This window comes from Podarcis filfolensis, assembly GCF_964270895.1.
Source record: "Podarcis filfolensis genome assembly, chromosome: 5".
Classification (NCBI taxonomy): Eukaryota; Metazoa; Chordata; class Lepidosauria; order Squamata; family Lacertidae; genus Podarcis; species Podarcis filfolensis.
The window spans coordinates 13,824,581-13,850,229 of NC_139608.1; the positions used below are offsets into that span (position 1 = coordinate 13,824,581).

Genomic DNA, 25,649 nt, shown 5'->3' on the forward strand with positions numbered 1-25,649 from the left:
TGTTTACTGGAGTGCATGCACATCCCAACTAAAACCTTATTTCTCCTTGAAAGCCTCATGTTCCACAGGTAGCCAGCTATTAATATCTGATTATAGACTTTGCAACATGTTTATGTATACATTGCACCATTCCTCTCAAGATCTCAAAGAAGCATATGTGGCTTCTTCTCGCTTCCTTTGTAGTTAATAATAATAATAATAATAATAATAATAATAATTTATTATTTGTACCCCGCCCATCTGGCTGGGTTTCCCCAGCCACTCTGGGCGGGTTCCAACAAAATATTAAAATACAATAGTCTATTAAACATTAAAAGCTTCCCTGAACAGGGCTGCCTTCAGATGTCTTCTAAAAGTCTAAAAGTCTGGTAGTTGTTCTCTTTGACATCTGGTGGGAGGGCGTTCCACAGGGCGGGTGCCATTACCAAGAAGGCCCTCTGCCTGGTTCCCTGTAATTTGGCTTCTCACAGTGAGGGAACCGCCAGAAGGCCCTCGGCGCTGGACCTCAGTGTCCGGGCAGAATGATGGGGGTGGAGACGCTCCTTCAGGTACACTGGACCAAGGCCGTTTAGGGCTTTAAAGGTCAGCACCAACACTTTGAATTGTCTTTGGAAACATACTAGGAGCCAATGTAGGTCTTTCAAGACCAGTGTTATGAGGTCTTGGTGGCTGCTCCCAGTCACCAGTCTAGCTGCCGCATTCTGGATTAGTTGTAGTTTCTGGGTCACCTTCAAAGGTAGCCCCACATAGAGAGCTTTGCAGTAATCCAAGTGAGAGATAACTAGAGCATGCACCACTCTGGCGAGACAGTCTGCGGGCAGGTAGGGTCTCAGCCTGTGTACCAGATGGAGCTGATAAACAGCTGCCCTGGACACAGAATTGACCTGCACTTCCTTGAACAGCTGTGAGTCCAAAATGACTCCAGGCTGCGCACCTGGTCCTTCAGGGGCACAGTTACCCCATTCAGGACCAGGGAGTCCTCCACACCTGCCCACCAAAAACAGTACTTCTGTCTTGTCAGGAAAATGGTACATAAGGGAGGATTGTTGATAGAGGGAGATGTTTTTCTTTCTCTCTTGTAATACTAGAACCTGGAGGTCATCCAATGAAGCTAAATGTTGGGAGATTCAGGACGGATAAAAGATAGTAGTTCTTCACACATCTCATTGTTGAACTAGTGAGTTTGCTACCTTGAAAGGTAGACAGTTGAAGACCTTATCTCCTTCTGCACTGGGAGATGGGCCCTGTCAAATCCATTTTCAGTAGCAAGCCCAGGTTTGCCCTGCAGAATGCATAAAAACGCCTCCCATACTGACAGCATCCAGGTCAACTCTAACCACAGCAGAGGCAGAAAGGGAAGTTGCTTACATTTAGCAGCTCAGAAGAAGTTGACACGGTCCTCTTCAGGTGTTGCAGACTTCACCTCCCATCACCCACAGGTAACACTCCCAGTGGTGGGTGGAACTTGGAGTCCAAAACATGGGCTACCCACTTTAAGAAAAATGTCCTATTTATCCTTTAAAAATCCATTAAAAAACCCTCAGGCCATCCTCGCTCCCCTCTCCTCCTGGCTCCCCTCCTTTTAGTTTGTTGTTCTGGGTGCGATAGTGTCATTTTGCCTTGGGCAGATAATAAATTCTCATGGATTGAAATACTTTACAGCCAGGAGGAATGATTATCTGCTCTGACCTCCTACATAATGTGCAGGGCATATCATTTCACAAGCAATTCCTTCAAAAAGCCTAATATCCTGGTTGCATTATGGCATATCCCCCATCTCTCTCTTTCTCTTTCTCTTTCTCTTTCTCTTTCTCTTTCTCTTTCTCTTTCTCTCTCTCTCTCCCCCCACTCCTCCCCAACCACCACACAAAACACAATCTCTCTTTTAAAGATTTCTGTGATGGAGAATCCATCACATTGCTTAGTATGCTGCCTGGGCTGATTAATTACGAGTTTGTTTGTTTTTCTAACTCTGCTTTGTTTTCCTTGTCGAAATTGTCTAGAATCTGCTTTTGCCCTGCACATCTTATTACAAAATATTTTGTAAGACTCAAAAATGTCCTTCAGTTGAGAGGTATCTTTCCCCATATAAAGAGGTATAAGCCAACATGAAAGGAAGCTGTTGATCTAGTGCAGAGGTAGCCAGATGAGCATCTTCCAGATGTTGTTGTGCCCTCCAGATGTTGCTGGAGACCAACTCTCACTAGCCATGGTCAGTAGGCCCACTAGTCATGGACAATAGTTGTAATCCAGCAATATCTGCATGGCCCCATGTTGACTCCCCTGATCTCGATTCTCCTCCACATCCCATATTAATTTGGGCTCTGCTGGTAAGCAGTTCTAATGGCTACATTTTAGGGTTGGGATGTGACCCCCTTTGATCTGGGCTTGAAAAAACTAGAGGTCCCCTCCTGCCTGGTTCCCTTCCTGGTTCCCCAAGCTGAAATATAGTATGGTCTTTCCTTGAGGAAGGGAGAAGGGTAGAAGCCAGTGCAGGCCTCACTTCTAGGCTGTAAAAGCAACACAGCAGATTGGCATACCTGGCTGCAAATGACAATCTGCTGTCTCTTATCCCCATTCCTGAAGGAAATGATTTTTTGCTTGGGAAAACAGGTGGACTAGTAATAATAATAATAATACTTTATTATGTATACCCCGCCCATCTGGCTGGGTTTCCCCAGCCACTCTGGGTGGCTTCCAACAGAATATTAAGAATAAAAAAGTGATAAAACATCAAACATTCAAAACTTCCCTAAACAGGGCTGCCTTCAGGTGTCTTCTAAAAGTCAGGTAGTTGTTTATTTCCTTGACATCTGATGGGAGGGCGTTCCACAGGGTGGGTGCCACCACCCAGAAGACCCTCTGCCCAATAATAATAATAATTTATTTATAATAATATTTATCAATTATACCCCACCCATCTGGATGGGTTTCCCCAGCCACTCTAGGCGGTTTCCAACAAAGTATTAAAATACAGTGGTAACCCTGTAACCTCACTTCTCACAGTGAGGGAACTGCTAGAAGGCCCTTGGAGCTGGACCTCAGTGCGGACGATGGGGGTGGAGATGCTCCTTCAGGTATACTGGGCCAAGGCCATTTAGGGCTTAGCAGCTTAGGGACAGCTTTCTAAAGTATTCTAATCAAAAAAGCATGGTGTTTGATGGGAACATATGGAGTGAGCCAACAAGAACTCATATGGCCCTAGTTGCTTCCAGGTTAGCGATGGAGGTGGGTGCCCTCACAGGTGGACGTGGCAATGCTCTTGCATTGATCCAGGGTAGTTTTGCCCTCATGCTGACACCATAATATCCACGCCAAGCCATTAGAAATAATGAGAACTGCAAAGCATAATGCCAACAGAATTTGCCCCCATAAGACAAGGCAGGAATGGATTCAAGGGGGGAATTAGATAAATTCATAATAGGTCAGGCTGTTTGGTAGCTTCTGGGCAACCTTCAAGTTTGGCAGTTTTGTGGCTCTGAATTACCAGTTGCTAGAGAACAAAAATGGGAGCATAATTTCCTTCATGCCGAACTTGTGGAAAACTGGGTGCTGAACCAGAAGGACTACTCATCTGGAGTCTTTGTGGATATTTAAGTTATAATTAGAAAAATCTTAATAATTATTCATAAAGGAAACCGTTTATAAGAAGTAAATAAGGAGGCCAGATAGAGGATAAAGGAAGTCTTTTATTTGGTTGTTTGTATTGTTGTACGTTATGTTCATGTTTAATGAGGGTGGGTTTGCGTATTGGGGGGGTGTTTGTGTTATGTTGTAAATAAAATTCCAATAAAATTAAAATTAACACAGAAGGACCACTCATCTGATCCAGGAGGACGTTTGTTATGTTAAAAGATAGTATACAAGGCTCTGGATACCTTTTAAAGAATGGGCATGGGGCTTGTGCTAGCTAGATAACGAAAGGGATGGAGTGCTGAGGAAGGACACCATTTGTTCAAAGCAATGGGAGGTGAATGACTTAGGATAACTGACAGTGGTGTGAAAGAGCACAAAGAAGGACCATAAGAAATTCACTATTTATTTGGCAGGTTTGGTTGGCATCAGCAAAGGCACCTTAGGGCAGCAGTTAGGGCCTTGAGACCCCGGCAGGGTCTGCTGGTACTGCATCCTCTGCCTCTCCCCTTTAACTGATAGATACCAAGTTGATAGGTCTATGAGCTGCCATTTTAAGTTCCCACAATGCCACATGAAAACACTGAAGCATTGTGGGACATTTTAAATGCAGCTCCATCAGAGCATTTGTGCTCTCCACTGCTGTTGCTGCAACCACTGAGCGAGCCTGCAGTACAGTGGTACCTCGGGTTACATACGCTTCAGGTTACATACGCTTCAGGTTACATACGCTTCAGGTTACAGACTCCGCTAACCCAGAAATAGTGCTTCAGGTTAAGAACTTTGCTTTAGGATGAGAACAGAAATCGGGCTCCGGCGGCGTGGCAGCAGCAGGAGGCCCCAATTAGCTAAAGTGGTGCTTCAGGTTAAGAACAGTTTCAGGTTAAGTACGGACCTCTAGAACGAATTAAGTACTTAACCTGAGGTACCACTGTACTACTGACGTAGGAGAGAGCCCACGCTGTGGAATTTTGCCAATTTTGCTCGCCAACTCTGATCATGGGTCTCATGGACTCCCTTCTGGGGAGTCTATCTCCCATCCACTCTGTCACTTTAAGGCCTTAGCGCACACCAAAGTACAAGGCGGTGGCTTCATTCTGAAGGCATCATTGACATGGGGCCAGCGCTGACAAACCCAAAGCCATTTGTTTTGTCCATCTCCCTTGTTTTTAGCCGTCTCTTTCTGAGTTCCTCTTATTTAAAAAAGCCTCTGTTTGAGAAGAGCTTCTAATCCTTTCGTCCTTGGGGAGAGAAGGAGCAAAGCATTTAAGTAGCAGCCCTATTTGCGAGACACTGGCAGCAGTGTGAAATTGATGAGGATCATGACTGCAGACCCGCTTGGTGACATGCGTCTCCAAGCGCTAGGAGCAAAATCCTGCTTTACGGGCACATCCTCCTATTAAATCCTATTCCTTGGGTACCGAAATTATACCACTGTTCAGCAGCCAAGCACCTTGCCCACCTATACAGGAAGACGAAAAGGGGGAAGAGGGAACACAAGCAGCTATGCCGATCACGCTTAATTTAGATGTGCCTTGGAGGTGCCATGCAGTGTGTCAAGCTCAGCAGACATTCATAAACCCCCCACTGAATAGTAGGTTTGGATTTCGGAGGTAACCTCTTGGTCATCGCTGTTTTAGCTGGACTGCTGGGGCCACCTACCACAGTGCATTGCCAGGTTACATCGCATTAGACTTTCCCTGGCTAGGATGATTTTGCAGACCTGAAGCAAGGAAGAGAGAGAAATTCGATTTAGACAGCATTTAAAGGTGAACCTGCCCTAATTCAGACTTCCAGAAACAATACACGAGCCAGAAACAAGGCCATCCTTCAAAATTCCCGCCTCTCCAAATTTCACAGCACAGTTCTCCGGCCAAGCAATGCGTACAAAAATGCATACACTATGGTAAAGTGTGCATAAATTTCCGCAATACCTCAAGGACTGACTCTCTCCCCATATGGACCCACCCAGACCCTGCAATCATCTTCTGAGGCCCTTCTTCGTGTGCCTCCTCCACGAGAGGTCCGGAGGGTAGCAACACGAGAACAGGACCTTTTTTGCAGTGGCTCCCTGTTTGTGGAATTGCCTCCCTAAGGAGGTGCGGCTGGCGCCTTCATTACAAACCTTTAGGCACCAGGCGGAAAGTTCCTCTTCAAGCCCTTTTAAATTTGTTGGTGGGAACGGGTGGGGGTTATCGTTTGTAGGGGTTTTTGTTGTTGTTTATCATGTATTTTGTGCTTTTGTATTGTATTGGGGACGCAGGTGGCGTTGTGGGTTAAACCACAGAGCCTAGGACTTGCCGATCAGAAGGTCGGCGGTTCGAATCCCTACGACAGGGTGAGCTCCCGTTGATCCGTCCCAGCTTCTGCCAACCGAGCAGTTCGAAAGCACTTCAAAGTGCAAGTAGATAAACAGGTACCGCTCCAGCAGGAAGGTAAACGGCGTTTCCGTGTGCTGCTCTGGTTTGCCAGAAGCAGCTTAGTCATGCTGGCTACATGACCTGGAAGCTGTACGCCGGCTCCCTCGGCCAATAAAGCGAGGTGAGCGCTGAAACCCCAGAGTCGGTCACGACTGGACCTAATGGTCAGAGGTCCCTTTACCTTTACCTTTATTGTATTTTTATGTTGCGAACCGCCTTGAGATCTGTGGATGAAGGGCGGTATATAAATTTAGTAAATAATAATAATAATGATAATGCTGCACATGTTAGTGAAAATAGTACAAAATCACCCTGCAGTTGGCTGGCAGTATGGCACCTCTGGATTGGCCACGCCTTATATAGATGCCAGGTGTTTGGCTTTCTGCTCTTACTTGACCAGCAAAACAGTACGTTTGATTTGCCACTCCTGTTCCAAACTGTCTACACATCCATGTCTACACTCTTGTGTGTTTTTCTAATGATCACGAGGGGTCACTAAATGGTAGAAATGTGTTGCTCTTTCTGCAACAAGGGTTGCCAACTTGGTGCCTGTAGGCACAAGAACACCCCTGCGGTGTTTCCTGATGCCCCAGAAGTCTCTGAGACACCTCCCTCGCCATGGCCATGAAGGAAGAAGTTGGAAGAGTGATTCTCTTTCCCACTTCCTCTCCCCACCACCCCCGCCCCTGTGTGCTGAGTTCAACTTTTACCCCAATCCCTGGGTGGGAGTGAGGAAACAAGTGACCAGAAGTGGTGATACCCGTGGCATTCACCCATGCCCGTTATCCTAAAAAGATGGTGTGGCGATCACACAGGGTCCACAGACGTTTGACGGTCTATTGATCCCTGTGCCACCACTGTGATTGCCTCTTCGCTGCCACCAACCCGTTTCTCTCGGGTACGCACAGAGTCCAGACAGTTGTTAACATTAACAAATAATCAAGTTTATTTTTTAGGAGCATGAACAAGTTTATGGTTTCAGTTAATTTCTCTTGTTAGTTTCTTAAATCTTAGTTCCTTTACTGTCCTATACGTTCCTAACAACTTCAAACTGATTATCCCAACTATCTATCTGACTCCACCTAACAGTTCCTCTCACTCTCTCACAACGCAACTCGACCAACCCACAGACTTATCCTCCCTCTTCCTTCTCCAACTCCCAACTCTCAACTGACTTCCACACAACACCAACTCTCACTCTAACTCCTCCCCTTGGGTTCCCACTGGCCAATCACTTCACACTCATTTAACCCTTTCCTTATGACCCACCTAGGAGGCAAACACCACAGATGGCCAACCCCTAAATTCTCCAGGCATGTACAACAACCCCCAGGCTGCCTGAGACAGTGTCTTAGGATGCACAGAGAACTCCTGATGCAACAGAGAATTCCTCATGGGAAAGCTCCCTCTGGGCACATATCTCCCTTGCGAGGTCGAAGTGACAGCTAAGTCTGGATCCCCTTTCCGGCGAAATAATACACTTACAGTTTGTTGTAGCATCTAACACTTCCTGAACTTTAAAATAAATCTCTTAAGCCTCCGTGGCTTTGCCTCTTAGAGCTCAGCAGAACACAGAGATGTATTTTTAGCTGTTCCGCAACGCCAGTTTTAAAATAACCACGCCGTGTACAAAAATACGGCCGCCGTCTTAAGTTATTAAACACATTTAAGAACCCAAATAATAAGCTGATATGTGACGTGACCTACATTAGAGGAGGCATAAAACAGCAGATAAGCCAGAAGTTCTCAACTATTACTGTACATGCAATGTTTTATTCATTGAATGGGATGAGCGCTACTGAATGGGAAGGTATGGGTGCTCTGTGCTGTTTCTTTTCCCTCACCCTTAGAAAAATAAAAAACAGCCTAGCGATATAATAACAGTCAGAATGCATTTTTCACACACTATTCCAAAGCCAAGGTACCGTTGCAGAAAAGACTCTCAACCTTGAGTTTCTCTAAGAAACTGGGAGTAAGCCAAGTCAGGATCCCAGCTCAGAGGATGGATAAGGGCCACTATTCAGATATTCCAATGGGATATCAACTTCCAGCATCACCTATTTATGCTACTATGCCCAAAATGTCACACAAATTGTTATGTATTCAGTGGCCTGTGTTTGCCTGAGCTTGAGTCTGGACTAAGGATTCTGAGCTCCTGTGTTCTGACTGAATACATGATGTCCAATCACAGAACATTTCAGGATTTTGGCCTCTGCCATTGGCCCTTGAACTCTGAGTCGTGATTCGCAGCTTGAAAGTTGAAATATACTCAGAGTCGCAAAGTGATTCATGCTCTTTATTCAGGTCATAGTGGTGAGGAGGAATGAATGAAAGTCCCCTCAAGGTATCTGCTTCATATACATTATTTACACAATGGGCTGCACATGATTGGCTAATTCCGGAATTCTACTGTAAGCCAATCAGGTTGTGGATTCACTTCTATCTGGAGCATGATTGGGTGGTTCCTGCCAACCAATCATACTGCTGCATTGTTCTAGGACCAATCAGACTGCTGCATTCTGAATCCTATTGTTCTAGGACCAATCAGACTGCTGCCTTTTGGATCCTATTGTTCTAGGACCAATGAGACTGCTGCAGTTTGGATCCTATTCAACTCAGTACATAACACCCCTCCCCTCTAAGTTCCAGTCCTGCCCGGGAGGTCACATTCATAGTCCTCAAGGTACGCCGGCGGCCTACGTGTGCATTGCGGCCTGGGGTGTTCCCTGGTCCGGGGTTCAGGTTCTGGCTCGTGTTCCAAGGATGCTGGCTGTGATGGGGCTGTATGGTCTGGCGCAACCGGCTCGCTCAGTCGTGGTTCTGGTTCCGGTGTCCTTTCGGCCTCACGGGTCCTGTCTGTATTTACTGATTCTGTCTCTCTTGCTTGCCCCTGCTGCTCTATGGGCCTCACTGCCCCACTGTTCCCTTGGGACTCCTCTGACCTGTCCTCCTCCTCCTGGTTTTCTCCCGGGAATCGTCGCCGTATCTGGTCGCAGTGGTGGCGCCAGCATTGCCCCCCATCTGTTAGCACCTCGTTCGACACGGGGCCAGTGACCCTGGTGACTGTGGCGGGTACCCATGCAGGGCCTGCCCCAAAATTCTTTGCATACACTGGGTCCTGGGCCTCGAAGGTCCGGGGGTTCCTGCCTTCCCCCACCACTACCTCATCCTGAGCTCTATTGGGGTGAGGGCAGTCCAATCTGATTGCAAGGCGCCGACCCATTAGTAGTTCAGCGGGGCTCCGGCCAGTCGTTGAGCTGGGGGTGCTGTGCTGTGCTAGAAGGAATGTGGCAAGGCGGTACTCCCAATCCCCTTGCGTCATGCATGTAAGGTTTTTTTCTAGTTTTCTGTCACAAAAACTTTATTTTTTTTTAAACCTGCATTTGTATTGTAAATGAATGCATTGCATGCTCACATATAAACAAGAAAGCAAAAATCTCCGCTGTTCTTTCCATTGTTGCTCCATGCTAGTCTGCTGTTTGTTGAAGCAAACCAGTGAGTATCATTGGTACCAGGTAGAGGCAATGATCCGTAATCATCTGGAGGAACGCTGTTTGTTGTTCCCCGTGTTACAGAGGCCCAAGTGGCCTCAACAAGGAGCTCATCTTTCTCCCTTGATAGCAAGCACGTTTAGGTCGCAATGCTGTGCCCAAGATTTTAGTGTGCCATTATAATTTACCCAGCAGTTCTGAAGATTTCCAGTTGACAGTTATCACTAGCCTCCCTGCAGTAAATACTAATTCTAAATCTTGCTTATTAATTATGCCTTTCAAAAGACGTAAGAGAGATGGCTTAGGTGTCCAAGTTATATCACATCTGATTATGTCCTTAATAATATCTAGTATCCTTTGCCAAAATACTCTAGCGCAAGAGCAAAAATAATCTGTGCTCGATCCTATTCTCTTAAATGGGAGGGATCCTAGTCTTTCAGTCTTCTACAGACTGCCCTCCTTTGTGGATTCTTAAATAAATGAGCCGGTCACTGGGGAGGAGAGAGCTAATGCAGAAGGAGAGAGAGAGCTCCAAGACGCTGGACATCCTTAACACCAATTTTTGATGCATTTATCTGTTTTCCTGGCCTGTTGCCAGAGTTCAGGATAGGTTAACATTCATGATGAAGAAAACAGTGTAACCATTAAGAACAGAAAGGAACCACCACCAGTCCGAAAGCCGAGGCCGCAGGAGAAAGTCTGGAAAGGCGCTTGTGGGGAGCAAGAGAGTTTGGCCTTTTAAATGAAGAGCAAGCTGGGGGTTTTCCAGACCCACAGCAGGAACTGGGGGGGGAGGCTAGGTTTGGGGGTGGCTCGTAGGCTGGTAAAATGGTCTTCATAGGCCGCGTCAGGCCCATGGGGCACACGTTGCCGACCCCTGCCCTTGAACCACAGGCAGGCTCGGAAAGCAGGAGGGGGAACATTTCTTCTCCGGAAGAGGAGGCAATTAATCCTATGAGCCCAAGGAGTAGTCGTATGGGAAAGGTATTAGACAGGAAACAAAACCAGAAACCAGCTAGCCAGCTTACCAAAAAGCACAGAAATAGGGGCAAGACCAGCTTGTCATAGCAAATAACTTGTGGTGGTGCATTATAATAATAATTATTATTTTATTATTTATACCTCGCCCATCTGGCTGGGTTTCCCCAGCCACCCAGCACATAAAAAATTGTAAAACATTAGACATTAAAAATTTCCCGATACAGGGACACCATTGGTGAGGAATTCAAACAGTGACAGCTTTTTCAATACCATTGTCTGATCTGATCACTTTGACAGCACCTTACAGAGTCTATACTGTCACAAGTTCGAGGATCTCTGGGTGATCAGAACCTTTCGAAGATAGTAACAACACCCATGCATCTGTTAATAGCTCAGTCGGTAGAGCATGGGTTCGAATCTCACGGTCATGGGTTCGAGCCCCACAATGGGCAAAATGTTCCTGCACTGCAGGGAGTTGGACTAGATAATCCTCATGGTCCCTTCCAACTTTACAATTCTATGATTCTATCATGAGGGCTAGAAACTTGCTTTGTAGAGGAGGTGCAGCACCTAAGCAGCAAAGCACATACTTTACACAGGTCCTCATGTGTGACGTTACCATATATGAGAGAGTGCTGGAGGGGAAATAGTTAAATAGGCTGCACAGACAGGACCCAGGGGGGTGGAGTCAGTGGGTCTATAAAACTAGCTCTGAGAGTTAGTTCGTTGGGAGTTGTGGGTGGGTAGTTGGTTGGTTTGAGTGGGTTGACTGGTTGGGAAAGGCAGTTGGTAATAGAGAGACAGTTAGGGCATTGGTCCGTGAGTGTGGGGTGGTAGCAGAGATAGAGAGAGGAACATAAGACTAAGAAAGTAAAGAGGAACACTGTTTGGAATGCTGTAATAGTTTTAAGTCTGAAATAAAATACACTCTTCTTTATGAATTGAAAAGCTGACTGAGACTGAAGTGATTTTACCAGGGAGGACCTGGTTGGTGGCAGCGGATTAGTGGTGTACGGGTCAATAGTCCGTAAGACGACCGGGGGCTCCATACGAACGCCACATCATGTTTCAGGGCATCTTCCCGAGGCTCTGGAGAACCACTGCCAGGCAGAGTAGATGATGCTAGGGATAGATTCAGGAGAAGTTGCTTCATACATTGCAGTGCTGGAATTCTCAGGGGTTTGGTGGATGCAGAAAAGAGATTGATGGAGGTTTTTTGCAGCGACCATCTGCAACACCAGCATCCCTTCCTGTGGACAATCTGCTGTGAAGATTATGAACAATCTGCCGAAAACATTGCACCAACAGAAGCATAAGTCGTCCTGTATGGATAACACACTTTGAGGAGCACCACTTGCTCTTAAAAATGAAAACTCCCCTTGTTCCAACCCTGAAATATTTATGGACCCAGGATTTGTTATGTCCATGAAGACTTTAGCGCACGCACGCACACAGACATACACACACACAAATCCACGAAGATGACAAAGCAAATAGCAGCAACATACATGGGGTGGAAGAATGGGTTGTACTCTCAGCAGTGATATTTACCAGCATCTTGTCTATTGCTTTCCCACTTTGGGAGACCTTTTATTGATGGCTTCCTCCAAAACAATCACTGTTTGCAGGTCACTCAGACTGTGGGTGTTATCAAGACTTTGCTGTCATGATTTCCTCCCTGCCTGGGAGTCAAGTCCAGTTAAACTCTACAGATGTGGATTGCAGAGACGGTGAAGTAGCATGAAAAATTCCTTCACAGTACCCCAAGAGACTAATCCGCCAGCCCCAGTGTGTTCCTCTGCCCCAATGGGCACGTGGTTGACTAGGTTGTGCCAGCTGCCTGCCCCAGCTGAGATAGGGGAACCTGTGGACTTGTTGCTGAACTACCATTCCCATCATCCTCTGACCATTGCCTATGTGGCTGGGAATAATGCGAGCTGAAATCCAATAAAGCCACTTCTGACCCTAGGGAGGAGGTGGGGTTGCAGGCTTCCCACCCACAATGCCCGCGCGGAGGCTGGCTCTCAGCCCCGCGCTTACAGGGGGAATCCTCTGCCGCGTCATCCCCTGGCCAGCCTATCGGCTGGCTCAGGGGGCGTGGCTCTTAAGGCAAGCGCGGCAGAGGAGCTCCCTCTTTTGCCGCCGATCGGCTGGGGAATTTCCCACCCACCCTCCCTTTAAGGTTTTCCTTTGACCTTGCTATGGACTTCGGTTGGTTGCCATTAAGGGGCTTGGTAGGAATTTTTCCACTTGGCAAATTGGCACCGGCCATTTGGTTTTTTCGCCTGCCTCATAGCAAATCGTCACAACTTTCACGGTTTGGCGGTGAGGCATTGGTTGGGGTATTGTTATGTAGATGGATGGGGGGGAGGAGCACCATCACCTCCCCCGGTTGCAAACGGTAGTCCGGTAAAGGACTCCGGGGGCGTGGCCCCGTCCGAAGCCTATGGAGGCCAGGGCCCAAGGCACGCCCCCGAGCGGTGACCCCAGGGGAGTGCCTAGTTGATGTGCATCAGCAGGGCTCCCCCTGCTGGTGTTAACCCTTCCCGGCCTCTCAGGCATACAGCCTGAAGCCGGTTAGTTGATTAGGACCAATGCCTAGGCCAATACCACTCATTTCCTGCAATCGATAAAGTTGTGGCCAATTTTTGCCCATTAACCTATGGTGTCTTGTGTCTTTATTTCTTCGGGTGGGAGGTGGGAACTCGCCACGCAACATCTGGGAGGAGGCAGCAGGTTCCTGTTATAAATACATGCCCCCACCCGCCTCAGTTTTTGGTGCCTTTTTCTTTGTTTCCCTGTTCTACCCTATTTTTTCCCTTTCTAGACATAAAGCCACTTTGCTTTCTGCTTTAACCGATAGGTTCCACTGTGAAATGGTTAGCAAAGGCAGGTCACCTGCTTCCCGATTTCATTTCCAGGACGTATTGCAGAAGGGCCAACAGATCAAATTGCTGTTTTCATCCGAGGCAGCGTTCTCCCGAAAGTGAAGTGGCATAATGCGCGCCAAAGTACCTGTTTATGTCCATTACAAAAGAGAAGACAAATACTGAATTATTTTTTTTTTTTTTTAAATAATATTTATTGAAGTTTCCAAAATACAGAAAGAGAAGAAAAGAAATTATGAAGATACATTCAGAACCTTATTTTCAAACATCCACTTTCTGGGACTCCCCCCTTCCCCCACCCCTACCGTATTCCCCTTTCATATTGTTGTTTCCACAAGTTCTGTTTCTGATTTAAAGCACAATTTATATACCCCATTGTTCAAATTTAAATTTATACAAACCTTATGCAACACCCTTGATAAAAAAAAGCAAAAGATCTCTCCCCATAGCCCGCCCCCTTTTCTCTCCACAATGTCCCCCTTTTTTCCCATTAAAGTAAAAGCACACAGAATAAAAGTATAAAAAAAATAAGAAATATATTAGAAAAAAGAAAACCAATTCAGAAAATAGTTGCAAGCCTTTGGATTCTAATTCTCCCTCCCCTTCCCCGGTTTAATTTCCCTTATCCTCCAATCTATGTTTCCAGCCTGGAAGTCTTAAGTCCATCAATCCCATTTTTCCCCCAACTCCTTGCAGAATTATTTCCCATTTTTAGGATTACTTTTTAAAAATTAATTCCTAAATCTTTAAAAATGTCAAATTATAAAATTCCCCCCATTGTTCTTTCAAGGTTATAGTCCAGCTTCCTCTTGTTCCGCTGCTAAAACTTTCTTATTCAGAAGTTTAGTAACTCTACATGGGTTGTTGTTATTCAGGAACAAAAACTTGCGTTCAGTCCCTTCCTTCTTCAGTAAAGTATTCTGTTGTCTCCTTTTAGTCTAAACACCCTGTAGACGAGATTCAGTTTCAGTTTTGCAGCTTTCCCAGGAGATAACCAGTTCTGTGAAATTCCGAAGTGTTGTATTTTTCCCGGCTTACGCCCATCTTTGTAATGTCCCGAAGCTCCTCTAGGGGGGTTGTTGTAACTTTGTTTCCAAAAATCCGATTGTTCTCCGTATTTTCGCCATTTTGTATTCAAGTCTTAACAAATTATATCAAGTTGTAACAAATTTGACCAGCAAGGTCCTTGTAATAAAATCCTCTTTAAAATTCCGACTTTGACAGCTACTTTGACAGCTGTCAAAATCACCGGCTCTTTTCACCAGGCTCACTCCTCAATCGCCCCGGTTCCCAGGGAGGGGGGTGCATTTTCCTTCTCCTTCTTCCTCCAGCACAATTCTTGTACTTTCCCATCATGGAATTCTTGATTTTAGCAAAGATACCGTTCTTTTTGGGCCTTGGCTTCCCAATCCTTGTTTTAAAATGTCTACAATAGGGAGGGGGACTGACTTCCTTTTTAGATCCCCCCCCGCTCGTCTCAAATCCAAAAAATTTTTCTTCTTTTAAACCCGATTTCCAATTTACTCACGGGTTGTTGTTAAAAGTCCAAATTCTCAATGGAAGAAGTCAGCGCTCTCCGCCGGATGGCATGCGGCTTCGCTCGGCAGGGATGGCAGAGGACTCAAAGCACCACGCTTCTCCCCGGCACCCGATCCGTAGCCTTTAAAAAGGCTCCTTCACGAGTCGGGAGGGCGCTAGCGGTGCTAGCCGAGTCTCCAAGTCCACGGCCCCCGTGGCCGTGGTTTCTAAGGGTCCCCGCATCGCCGGTGCGGTAAAACCCAGCCCCTGCCGAGCCGGCTCCCTCCGGAGCTCGGAGGGAGTCCGCCATTCGGCGATGGCGCCAACCCGGAAGTCCGACAAATACTGAATTACCTCAGCCTTTCCATTCCACCCGAGCAGAGACAATTGTCTCGGCTTTTGGAAACATTACTCAGATTTACACATAATTTCTCAAGCAATTTTGCATTGCCCAAGAGTGACCTTGAGAGCCGAAATGCTGTCTTGTTCAGTCTGCCAGTAAAACGGCGAGCGGTAATTTCTCAGTTCCACACAGAGATTTCTCAGAGACTCATTCCAGGGTGAAAATCTTTGCCTTCCTCCTTCGCCTTTGTCAATTTGTCTCTACTAAAGGGCACTCTCTGTTAAACTGGCCTTCGGGTTAAAAAAAGTCAGTCCAATTAACGTGCCATGTCATTAGGCATTGCTGCTTAATGAAAGGCAAACATGTTCCTGAGTAACTAGGGTTGGAGAGGAAATTTGATCCTGCTTGCCTGTGAAGGCAAACCTACCTAATTTGCCCTTTGCGAAACAATATGCAAACCGAAACAAACTTCTCCAAATTTCACAGTGCAGTTCTCCAGCCAAGTAATGTGTGCAAAAGTGCATACCATAGGATAAATTGGACACATAAATGTCTATATTAATGAAAACAGCATGTGCAAATGCGTTATATTGGGGAGGTTGCTTTCAAAAATGTGTATATATTGCAGATATTAATATTGCACAGCATGAAGCAATTGGATACATAAAAGCTGGCCCATTTTGGAATAAAAATTGTCCAGACCCATTATTCAAAGCTTTACTAACCAGAACATCTTTAAAAACAGATAGCAAACAATCAATGATGCATCCATAAAGTTGTATAAAGTACAGTGGTACCTCGGGTTACATACGCTTCAGGTTACACACTCCGGTAACCCAGAAATAGTGCTTCAGGTTAAGAACTTTGCTTCAGGATAAGAACAGAAATCGGGCTCCGGCGGCACGGCAGCAGCAGGAGGCCCCATTAGCTAAAGTGGTGCTTCAGGTTAAGAACAGTTTCAGGTTAAGAACGGACCTCCGGAACAAATTTAGTACTTAACCCGAGGTACCACTGTATATGAATATTCAAGCATAGGTCCTTCTTCTTAAATATATAACATAATTATGATCAGAGCAAAAAATCAAAGCTCTGTCTTTCCCATTGCCTGCATAACCTGCCCCACCTGTCAGGAGCTCATCCTACACTCAAGTAGGACCCTGGCAGAGACACTTGCCCAACTGGCATGTTCTCTCCTTCCTGGTCGTTCGTTCGGGAGCTTCAAAAGCTGTCTTCAGCCTGAACATCACAGCAACTGATGCCAAGAAACATCAGCACACTTAGGGATCCAAAGAGTTTGCGCAGTTGCGTAACAGACCTCAGCAACTCAGCATTTTGGCTAATCTACTTTATTTACATATAAACACACACGGAGCACTGCAACATGGCTCCCTCTCTCTCTAGCATCAGACAGCAAAGAGAAAAAGAACAAAGGACAATAGTCCCACTTCACGGAACACAGTAACACAAACATCCTGTCTCCGCCACTTCCCACTCTGTGGAGTCAAAACATACACTGTCATGTGAAAGACAACAATCCCATGACTGCAATCACAGAGCAAGAATTCTAACACTCCCACCCCCAAGGCTATGCAGCTCCTGGGGATGCATCATTATCACATCCTTCTCCCACTGTGCCTGGGAACAAGAGACCAAAAGCCAACTCCCTTTCAAAATCAAGATTTGCAATGGAATACCTTAATCACATGAGCTAAGGATAAACACTCATGCAAAAGAGCAGAGAACATCAACAGTTAATCATGAACCCAGCTAGGGAGCTCTCTTCTAGCTTAGTACCCTCCAATGGAATTTTCTAACATTAAACCCTTAGCAATATACATAAAGGCATTCACCATCTCCAGTGTGCGATTAAACAATTATACTGAACAAAAACTGCTTACAAAAATATGTATAGTATGAGAAATTCATACTAAAGTGCTGGCTATTTCTTGTGAGATTTAAAAAAAATTACAAACTGATGTGGAAAATAAAAGTAAAGGTAAAGGTACCCCTGCCCGTACCGGCCAGTCTTGACAGACTCTAGGGTTGTGCGCTCATCTCACTCTAGAGGCCGGGAGCCAGCGCTGTCCGCAGACACTTCCGGGTCACGTGGCCAGCGTGACGAAGCTGCTCTGGCAAACCGGCACCAGAGCAGCACACGGAAACGCCGTTTACCTTCCCGCTATTAAGCGGTACCTATTTATCTACTTGCACTTAAGGGTGCTTTCGAACTGCTAGGTGGGCAGGAGCTGGGACCGAACAATGGGAGCTCATCCCGCCGCGGGGATTCGAACCGCCGACCATGCGATCGGCAAGTCCTAGGCGCTGAGGTTTTACCCACAGTGCCACCCGCGTCCCTGGATGTGGAAAATAAATGAACTGAATTTAAGAATGGAAAAATGAGAAATTGAGAGAATCCAAAACTGATAGATTCACCCATCCCTAAGAGTAGCTCTATTCATACATATTTTCTCTCTCTCTCTCTTGCATAACCTTTTAATTAAATTTTCAGATTTTACAAATTCTTTTAGACAATACTAACAACAAATCTCTCATATCCATTGACTTCCCATCTATCCTTCCATGGAATTCTTTCCTTACCAAATAAACTTGCTATATTACTTATATATTCATCCATTCTAAGTCTGAGTACAATCAACATGTGGAAGCAGGGTGGATAAAAATCAATGATTTTTTTATTTAAATCAGATTTTTTTTATTTAAATTGGATTTTTAAAATAAAATGCTTTTGGAAGAAAAATCTTTCTAAATATAGTTTTCTATTTAAGTTACATTATAGTCCAAAGGTTATGCATCAGGAAATAAGGATTTGTTTTAAGTTTTTTATGTGTGCTAAAACTCAGCCTAAGTTTTTTTTTAAAAAAAAAAACCGTTTAACCACACCAGTTAACAAACATGGATACATATGCTATAATGTTATTGTTTTAGTTAAATAAATTGTTTAAATTGTTATTAAGGAAATGATTATTTTTCTCCTTCCAATAAAGTACAGCAGAAAAGTTGTCCAAATATAAACAGTTAACTTATTAAACCTCACAATAATTTCATAATTATCTGTCTATGTATTTCTAATAGTATAATCAAATCAGTAATTTTCGATATAACTTTAAAAACTATTTTATTATTCCAAAAATGAAACCTTCGTCTGGTTGTAAATATTAAGATTATACCAGCAAGAATGACTCTTTCTGTAAAACAATTATTTAAATCAAGTCTTACTGACTAGTGATTTAAATCAATTTGGTTTGTGTTATGTATTCAGACTGGCTGGAGTTCTCACTCTGGGCCACCAGTATGCAAATGAAGGACTGAGAGTTGCTTTCACCGATTGGGTAGTTAGTTGAAATTTGTTACTGTTACAAGTTACTGAGCACTATATAAAGCAGCCAGCTTCACTATTGTTCAGAGAGACCTAGAGCAGCGCTAACTGCTGTAATAAAGAGCTGTTACAGTGGTGCCTCACAAGACGAAATTAATTCGTTCCACGAATTTTTTCGTCTAGCGAATTTTTCGTCTTGCGAAGCACGAAATCCCATAGGAATGCATTGAAAATCAATTAATGCGTTCCTATGGTCAAAAAAAGTCCAAACAAAGCCAAATTTGGTACAACAAGAGTTTATTAAGTGCTCTTTAAAGTCACACATACTGTAAAGAGCATTTCAAAATTCAAACCCAGAATTTTTTTAAAAAAACAGCAGAGTGGCCCAATAGTCACAGAAAATCATAAAAATGCAGGGGGGAGAAACAAGCTTCCAGATTCTTGCAAACCCCTCCCCAACTGTTCCCCCAGCCACCCAGCACACAGAAATTCAAATCCAGAATTTTTTTTAAAAAACAGCAGAGTGCCCCAAAGGTCACAAAAAATCATAAAAATGCAGGAAAAAAAACACAAGCTTCCAGATTCTTGCAAACCCCTCCCCAACACCAAGTCCTTGAATTCCAAACACCCCAACCCAAAATCCAAAACCCCCCAAAAAAGTTTTAAAAGCTTAACTTACCAAATGGCTGCAAAAGAAGTTTTGGAAAAGCTTCAAAAATCACCAAAGTCTTTAAAAACCTCAAAAAAGGCTACTATGTACACTGCGTTCTATGAGTTGCTCCTCAAAGTCAAGTCGCAACTGTATTAACGGTGTTAAGAAAAAGGAAACAAACTTGCAAGACGTTTTCGTCTTGCAAAGCAAGCCCATAGGGAAATTCGTCTTGCGAAGCACCTCAAAAAACAGAAAACCCTTTCGTCTAGCGAATTTTCCGTCTTGCGAGACATTCGTCTTGCGAGGTACCACTGTACTTAAAAGAGCTGTGTCTGTCGCCCATCTTTCCCACAATACAACAGTTTAAATCAAATCCACCCTGCGTGGAAGGAGACCAGGATTCCTCCCAGTGGCTCCACACCAATCGAACCTTGCACACAGACCCTTTGTGCATAGAAGCTGTAGGATACGGGTGAGACATACAAAGCACATGCAGCTTGAATGCTACAAGGCTCTCTGTGCAGTTGGCTAGATAATGTGTCCCTGGATCAATCCCTTGTGCAGTGTGAATGCCCCTTGAAAAGAAGACAAGGAAGTTGACAAGTAGTGTTACCCCTTGGACTGGCTGAACAAAGGCAGGCAGCGTGGGGTCAGCTGAGAGTGGTGGGGCAGCGACCCAATCGCCCTAACAGACCAGGCTCCGCTGCATAAACGTTCTTCATAAATGGATTATAAATTGCTTGCCCCTTCATTATACCCTGTGTATTGTCTCTTATATCTGGATAATCCACATTTGAAACAGCCTAAATTTAGATCAATTCTCCAAGCTTTGAACAAACTCTCCAGTGGGTGTAGATATGACCTTCAGAGAAACTAAAATTCATTTTCTTATTATCTTTGAGATAATTTGCCTAATGCCTTTATTCTTCCCATGCAAGGCGCAGACCTGCCGCCGTGAAAACTGTTTACAAATGTTCTTTTTCTACATTAAAATTGATTTTCCGAGAGCGAGATAGGCAATGCATTCTGGAACTAATTTGAATTTTTCTCTAATTAATATTCAAACCCAAAATATGTTATCTTTGCATGACTGTGCAATTATTAAGGGGGAAATATCATCCATGAAAGTAATTATTTTTCATTTTCCTCTTTCCTCCTTTCCCCCCTCCCTTTCCCCCTTCTTTAATAGCAGATCACATATTTTTTTTAATAAACACACACAGAGAGAGCCTGTATCATATCTCTTTCTTTCCTTCTTTTTTTTTAAGGCTATGATTGAGGAGGCCATCACAAGAGCCGAATGTTTTTCCGTGATGTACACGCCATTTGCAGCTAAAGTAAAGGCTGAAGAAGTAGACAAGTTGAAGGAAGCTTTCACCAGAAAGCACCCCGACTATGTGGAATACATCTATACAGGTGACAAGGTTGACACCCTACAACACGAGGGATGGTTCGGCCAAGATTAATTAAGGGCTTTTTACCCCATTGATTTGGATACCAATTTCCTTTAGGATATTTCTACACTGGCTTTCAGTTTACATATTAATTTCACATTATGGGGAGGGCGGAATCATGAATCCAAAATGGAAAACAATAAATCACACCAGAACGGAAAACATGCCGTGTGCCCGCCCCCTGGGCTCTGGAAGTGCTTGTGCTATTTATTTGTGTCATTGATTTTTGGAGTTCTCTTCATATAAAGATAGAAAAACTGAGTGCCGTTTTGAACTGTGCATGTTCTGCTTCCTCTTATTTTTCAGACCCTCATGGACTTCACAGTTTGCCACAGACAGCCAACTGGTCTTGCCCTTCTCCCCAGTGTTATCTGCTGACCCTGGGCTTCAAGAACAAGGAAGTTGGGAAATTTCTGGAAAAGATGTCCAGCAGGAAGTTGCCGACATTTTCGGGTAACAAATGTGGATTCTCTCTCGCACATACACAATTGATAATGAACTGGTATCTCCTGGTTTTGTCATTTTTGCAAGTCTTACATTGCTGTCTTTGATGGATGGATGGATGGATGGATGGATGGATGGATGGATACATGACATGTTCTAAGCCAGACAAGAGAACTCGAGGAGGGCTCAGAGCAGGGCGTGGCTGGGGAAGAGCCCTGAGGGCCAAGTGGTGATGCTCAGGGGGCCCACACCCAGCCCTCAGGCCTAAGGTTCCTCAACAATGTGGTAAAATGAGACATTTGGCAACCAGCAAGTCATGACTAATCCATTTCCGGGATTAAGTTTCCACACAACAGGGAGTTATCTTTTCAATGCGATTCTGTCCACAGCTGTTAGTTCTGTTAAATAATGCTTCTTTTATACCTCCCTAGAGCATAAAGCTCCATTCAGTCCTCTTACAAAAGAAGAAGCAAGGAGACACCTGGAGACAATTGGAAAAAGAATCTTGCCAATAATGGATTTCATCAGAGGCACCAAACTGACTGTGAGTATGATAATATTTTTAATACGGTTCCCATCCCTTACAATAAATGGTATATATTTTGCTGAAGGTGAGTAATGAGGTTTCATACTGCTATTTCAGGCATGGCTATCACCCCAAGCTTCCCATGTAGTCCTCAACAAGGACAAAACGCTAGCTAAATGTTTGCAGACAACTGCAAATCTTTGCCGCGCTGTTGTGAAAGCGCAGTACTATAATTGAGCAAATTCAGGAAATGCGGAATTATAATCCAGCGGCACTATAATTTAGCTCCTGCAGCAATTGCCTTCTTGCTTCTGCTGCTGCCGAAATGAATGAGCTGCTTGTGATGAACGGCTTTGCCATGCTGTTGCGAAAATGCAGTATTATAATTTAGAAAATTCGGAAAACACAGAATTATAATCCAGCAGCACTATAATTTAGCTCCTGCAGAACATGTGGCAACTGCCTTCTTACTTCCACAACTGCTGAAATGAACAAGCGCTCTGTTTCCAATATCCAGAAGTGATTGCCATTGTTCTTAACCTGAGGTACCACTTTAGCTAATGGGGCCTCCTGCTGCCGCCACACCACTGCCACACGATTTCTGTTCTCATCCTGAAGCAAAGTTCTTAACCCAAGGTACTATTTCTGGGTTAGCGGAGTCTGTAACCTGAAGCATCTGTAACCTGAAGTGTCTGTAACCTGAGGTACCACTGTACTTAAGGTTTATATAAGGCAACAAGTTAAACAAGTCAAGGAAAAAAAAATTTGAGGGGGAGAGCTACTATTATAGTAAAAAGGGTAAAGGGACCCCTGACCATTAGGTCCAGTCGTTGCCGACTCTGGGGTTGTGGCGCTCATCTCGCTTTATTGGCCGAGAGAGCTGGCATACAGCTTCCGGGTCATGTGGCCAGCATGACTAAGCCGCTTCTGGCAAACCATAGCAGCACACGGAAACGCTGTTTACCTTCCCACCAGAGCGGTACCTATTTATTTTCTTGCACTTTGACATGCTTTCGAACTGCTAGGTTGGCAGGAGCAGGAACTGGGCAACAGGAGCTCACCCCATCACGGGGATTCGAACTGCCAACCTTCTGATCAGCAAGTCCTAGGCTCTGTGGTTTAACCCACAGCGCCACCCGCGTCCCTTAACAGTCAGCTTGAATCCAAGGAGGGTGGTTGGGGGAACCCAGTGAGGGGAAAACAGGTAGGGCCCCAGGTGAAGGCTATTTAAATGGCCAGGGAGTGGACCCAAGGGAAGCCTTTCAGCTCCGTTGGCCCCACCCTCCAGCCCAGCCTGCATCCCCATTTGCCAATCAAGGATGTAGGCTAGGATCCGGCTTCTGATAGGCAGCGCAAGCTTATGCCCACGCCCCCTATCCAAACGGGATTCAAGTGACATGATTCCCTCGTCGGGGCCATGGAGAAGCCTCTGCCATCCCACAATGCCGCTGCACCAGAAGGGGTGAGCGGACTTCCCTACCACTTTCCAGTGTCCCTGCTCTCTCTGGTGTTTCAGCCCTTTCTCTTTCATGCAGCTCTTGAATTCCATCTCTTCAAATCTATGAAGAGCACTTTTCTTCAACTCAGCTCATGTGCCATATTTTCGCTCCTCCCCCCCCCCAGCCTTTTAGCCAATTATAAGGATAGTAAACTCCTGGTTAAGTGTCCATTTCCCCTTAACAGCCACATTCCTAGACTGAACTTTTGACCTTCTGTTCAATAGATCCCGAGTAGAACAACCACTTGTACTTTTGACCTTCCCATGAAAATGGACCCTTCTTTGAGGAGTGCCCTTAAAACCCAAAGCAGCCATTTTATAACAACCAAACTTTATACAATATGGTGGAATGGCTTCTTTTCTCCCTTTTGGGGGGGATATTTTGAAAATGAACCGGTTTATCAATTATTTTGAAAGAACATTGACACTCATATGATCAGAAAAGGAACAGGACACATAACTGAAGGGAAAATCTTTTTTACATAATGATGATGAAAAGTGAGAACGCAACCCCAAAACCTGATTATAAAGCAATCTAAAGATGGTACTACAGGACAAGAACTCCTCTGTCATTCCTGTCTAGACACTGATGAAATTGGACACTTCTGTTTCCTGTGGAAGTAGTCCAATTTTTTGTTTGAATTATATTTGCAGCTATTATTTATCAGCCTTAATACTTATTCCATGGAAGAATGTGCTTTATAGAACACTTTCCTTCCAGTTACCTGCTATTAGCTTTTTGAATTTCTCATGGGTTTTACAAAAAGATAGTTTGGGGGGGGGGGAATACACTACAGTTGAAAAGAAGCAATTATTTTCTGTAAGATCTCCAAAACTTCAGCTAGTTTTCTCTTTGAAAGGCAATGGTGGAAGCATCTCAGGACACAAGGGGGGGGGGAGAACTAATTAGCAGCCCAAATCTGCAAGCCGGTTGTGCCAAAACACATAGCAGATAGTTAAACTCTGGGATCTGAAACAACAAGATATAGCAATGGCCATCGACTCAGAAGACCTTGATGCACAAATCCATGGAAGATAAGGCTAACAGTGACTTCTAGTCATGGTGATTAGTTTACCTCCAGAACCAGAGGCAATATGCCTTTGAATACCAGCACCTGGGGATCACAAATGGGAGAGTGTTACTCATGGCCTACTAACAGCATTCCATGACTATCTGGTCCTTATGGACCATCTGGCTGGCCACTGTGCGAAAGGAATGCTGGATTCCCATAGGTCTTTGGGCTCATCTATCAGGGCTCCTCATACATTCTCGGTCGGTCTGCTTCAGCTGGATCTCGGTGTTTCTGCTCAACTGGTTTATGGGTTTGGCTTTAGTTGGGCTCCCTGGGCTTCAGTTTCCAAGGGAGTCTTCCTGCTTAGAGAGGCATTTTTGCTGCCTTTCTGTTCACCCAGCCTTTTCAATAACTTAGCTAGTCTGTCCCTCTGTTTCTTAAATCTGTGCTTAACTTTTGGGGTATAGCTAATTCTGTTTTGTTGCGGCATTTATATCTGGGGTGGGGGGCTTTCCTCTTCTTTTTGAACGGTTTCATGTCTTACTTCATGTTTAAATTGTGCTTCAATTCGGCTGTAAGGTAGGACGCCATCAGTAAACAAATAAATATGGGGCAGGGCAAGGAGCATTAAATTGAAAAAGAGCCCATAACCAAAATGGGAGCAAATCATGGGTACTGTGCTGGTCCCGGGGGTTACCGTGGGGCGTGGCCTGAGTCCAGTCCGAGGTCGAGGGTGTGGTATGGAGGCTGTCCATCAAGGCTGAAGCGGGGTCCAAGGCAAGGAGTCGGGTGAGGTCAGGAACTCTGGCAGAAGAGCAGGACAGGGTGCCAGCAGGAACAGGTTACCAACAATGTTGCTCCTGCAACCTGGGACTGGGCTGGCTGGCTTTTATCTCCTCTGAGGCATAGGGCGGCCCCAGTCCACAGGTGACTCGCCTCTCCTGGCCTGGAGGCGAGCACTCCTCCTGCAAGAACTTAGTTCCCTCCACCTCTCTGCCCTGAGCCTTTGCAGCTCAGGAGAGGCTGGAGGGTTACTGGACTCAGAGGCAACCTCACCTTCCCCTGACGGGGCTGAGAGTGGAGCACCTGCAGGCAATGGGTCCTCCGGAGCCAGAGCAGATTCAGCTGGTGTCTGCTCCTGAGGATCCAGCACAGGTGAGGGCCCTTCAGGTTCAAGCCCCAGCCCCGGCTCAGCCAGTCCTGGAGGCGGGGACTCCTGTGCAGGCTGGGATTCCTCAGGTTCAGCCTCTGAATCCGATTCCCAGGCCATCACAGGTACATGTACACGTAGATCATATCCCTGCAGAATTCACGGGATTAGATTTCTGATTCCGCCTCCCCAGCTGCCCTCCCTCTGGCACTAGTACTGCCAAGCGCACTGCAATGCACCCAGCCATCGCCTGGAATCAGATGTACATGGGACCTTCCAGAGAACTACCCAGGAACTCCAC

General features: G+C 45.3%; 1 protein-coding gene and 1 long non-coding RNA gene across 2 annotated transcripts in view; both read left to right on the forward strand.

Moving 5' to 3' along the window:
• The window catches only part of LOC310762476, a 531,937-nt gene that overhangs the window by 355,318 nt on the left and 150,970 nt on the right, over positions 1-25,649 (forward strand). The window lies entirely within an intron of this gene.
• SPATA16 (spermatogenesis associated 16) overlaps positions 1-25,649 on the forward strand; it is a 163,248-nt gene that overhangs the window by 93,448 nt on the left and 44,151 nt on the right. The window contains exons 6-8 of the mRNA XM_083613339.1: positions 20,532-20,679; positions 21,024-21,170; positions 21,593-21,705. Coding sequence (XP_083469465.1) covers positions 20,532-20,679; positions 21,024-21,170; positions 21,593-21,705 — 408 coding nt within the window. The remainder of the gene's footprint in view (positions 1-20,531; positions 20,680-21,023; positions 21,171-21,592; positions 21,706-25,649) is intronic.